The sequence below is a fragment of the Artibeus jamaicensis genome, unplaced genomic scaffold (assembly GCF_021234435.1).
Source record: "Artibeus jamaicensis isolate MK-2021 breed Jamaican fruit bat unplaced genomic scaffold, CSHL_Jam_final contig_3029, whole genome shotgun sequence".
NCBI lineage: Eukaryota > Metazoa > Chordata > Mammalia > Chiroptera > Phyllostomidae > Artibeus > Artibeus jamaicensis.
The window spans coordinates 1-2804 of record NW_026521695.1 but is presented as its reverse complement, the minus strand read 5'-3'; the positions used below and the strand labels follow the sequence as shown (position 1 = coordinate 2804).

General features: G+C 46.5%; 1 protein-coding gene across 1 annotated transcript; it reads left to right on the top strand.

Annotated features, from left to right (window-relative positions):
- The first annotated feature begins 711 nt into the window (after positions 1-711).
- On the top strand, positions 712-1638 carry LOC128627013 (olfactory receptor 1044-like). Its single transcript, XM_053662840.1, is given in 3 exon segments — positions 712-819; positions 821-889; positions 892-1638. Coding segments are annotated over 3 exon segments (924 nt in total).
- The last annotated feature ends 1166 nt before the right edge of the window (positions 1639-2804 follow it).

The following is a 2804-nucleotide window of genomic DNA, read 5'->3' as shown; positions in this document are numbered from 1 at the left end:
ACCCTTCATGACCCCATAACCACCTGCTCCTGACCTGCTCAGACACTCAGGTTATCTGCTCAGCCTCTGCAAGCTTTCGTGTCACTGCCATTCCCTGGTTCACCCTCTTTCCATGAACTCTGTGTACCTACTGCAGTGAAGGCAGCTGTTGTTGAGAGGGAAATTAATGGGGGAATGAGACTATTTCATCTTGTAATTAAAAAATGTAAATCAGCCTGGCTGGCGTAGCTCAATGGATTGAGTGTGGGCTTGAGAACCAAAGGTTTGATTCCCAGGCAGGGCAGTGCCTGGGTTGTGGGCCAGGTCCCCAGTGGGGGGTGTGTGAGAGGCAACCACATTGATGTTTCTTTCTCTCCCTGTCTTTCTCCTTCCCTTCCCCTCTCTCTAAATATAAATAAATAAAGTCTTTAAAAAAAATGTAAATCCTTTCAAACCTTGTTATTTAATGATGCATGCATATAACCAGTATCTTAATAAATACATGTTTTTTCCTCTTTCGTTTATTTAGAATTGGTTACTGCTTAGACTTCACAGAGAAGCAGCAGGCGCAGAAAGAGGAGGGAGTGGACTCATGAACTGTGGTGGTGAGGACCCGGTTCACTGCAGCCACCTCTCTGGTCCACTCTGCCATCGTGCGTTTCACACTGTGGACGAAGACCACAACTCTCCCTGACTGTCCCGCACTCTCTCTCCCTCTGACTTGAAAGGGGTATGAGGAACGAGACCAGTGTGACTGAGTTCATTCCTCACGGGCTTCTCAGACACCCTGAGCTGAGGCTCGCGAGCTCCCTGGTTTTCCTCTTCATCCTCTTCTCCCTCCCTCGGGAACATGTGCATCATCGCAGCTGTGACCCGAGACAGCCGCCTCCACACCCCCATGTACTTCTTCCCCTGCAGAATCTGTCCCCTTCCTGGGACATGTGCTACACCTCAGTCACCATCCCCAAGGCCCTGGCCAAATCACTCATGGGTTCCAATGTCATCTCCTTCTGGGAGTGTATGGCTCAGCTCTTTTTGTTTCTCATGCTGGGTGCTTCTGAGTGCTTCTTGCTCACGTCCATGGCCTACGACCGCTGCCTAGCCATCCACAGGCCTCTCCTCTATGGCATCATCATGAGCAGAAAGCTGTGTGTGAAGCTCGTGGCCGTGGCCTGGTTGAGTGGAGCTCTCTACTCTGTCTTCCACACCACCAATACCTTCTCCCTCCCGTTCTGCGGGCCCAACGTGGTTGACCACTTTTTCTGTGACAGCTCCCCCCTGATGAGGCTCTCCTGCAGTGACTTCCACACCCACGAGGAGGTGGGATTCGCAGTCGGCGGATGCATCTTTGTCAGTGCCTTTGGCCTCACCATGGCCTCCTACGTGGTTATCATCTCCGCCATTGCTCAGATCCGCTCTGCAGGGGGCCGTGGGAAGGCCTTCTCCACCTGCTCCTCTCATCTCACTACAGTCACTCTGTTCTACGTCACTGGGAACATTGCTTACCTGAGTCCTACTTCTCAAGACTCTCCCATTCAAGGACGACTTCTGTCTGTGTTTTACTCCATCATAACCCCCAGCCTGAACCCCCTCGTCTACTGTCTGAGGAACAAGGACATGCAGGTGGCCCTGAAGAAGCTACTTGCCCCATCCAACTAGACCGTTTTCTCATATTAAACATATTAGTCTGAACCTTAACTTAGATAAAATGAATACATTTTTAGAAACATGCAACCTAGCAAAACCTCGTAATACAGGAATAGAAAATGTGGCCCTGGCTGGTGTGGCTCAGTGGGTTGAGTGCTGGCCTGTGACCCAAAGTGTTGCAGGTTTGATTCCCAGTTAGGGCACATGCCTGGGCTGTGGGTCAGGTCCCCAATAGGGGGTGCATGAGAGGCAACCACACATTTATATTTCTCTTCCTTTTCTCTCTCTCTTGCCCTCTATCAAAAAATAAATAAAATCTGAAATAGAAAAAAAAATGTGAACCGATCTATAACAAATAAAGAACTTAAAACAGTAATTAAAAAAGCACCAAGCAATAACAACCCAGTACTATATGGTTTCAGTGGTGAATTCTACCAAATATTTAAGAATAATTAACAACAATTTTTACAAAAATCTTTAAAAAACACCTAAACGGTTAGTACTTCCAAAGGCATTGTATGAGGCCAGCATTACCTTGATACTAAAGCCAGATAAAGACACTACAAGAACATAAAAGTACAGACAAATATTTTTGATAAATGTTGAGGCAAAAACCTTCAGCAGAGCACTAGCAAAGTAACCTCAGTAGCACGTGGAAAGGATCGTGCACTCTGACCAGGTGGGGTTTATTCCTGGGATGCAAGAACAGTCAACACATGCAAATCTATAAACACACTATCCCATAATAACAAAAGACACAAACCATATGATTATCCCAAGAGATGCGATAAAACCACTTGATAAAATTCACCATCCTTTCATGATAAGAACTCACAACAAATCGGGCACAGAGTGAGCATGTCCGAACATAATAAAGCCTGTCTACCACAGGCCCTCAGCTGAGAACTTGGGTGGTAAGAGCCTGAGAGGGGCTCTAAGTAAGATCAGGAAGGAGACAAGACTGCCTGCTCTCGCCATTCTTACTCAGCACAGTACGGAGTTCCAGGCAGAACAGTCAGACAAGATAAAGCATTTTATGTATATTTCACCACAGCAAAGAAATGACCCATGAGGAAAATGAAATCCTTGAATGGGAATAATGTTAAAATGACTATGCAGTCAAAATTACCAACAGCTTCGGCTTCCAAATGGATAATTTAAATCACTTGTGAATCTTC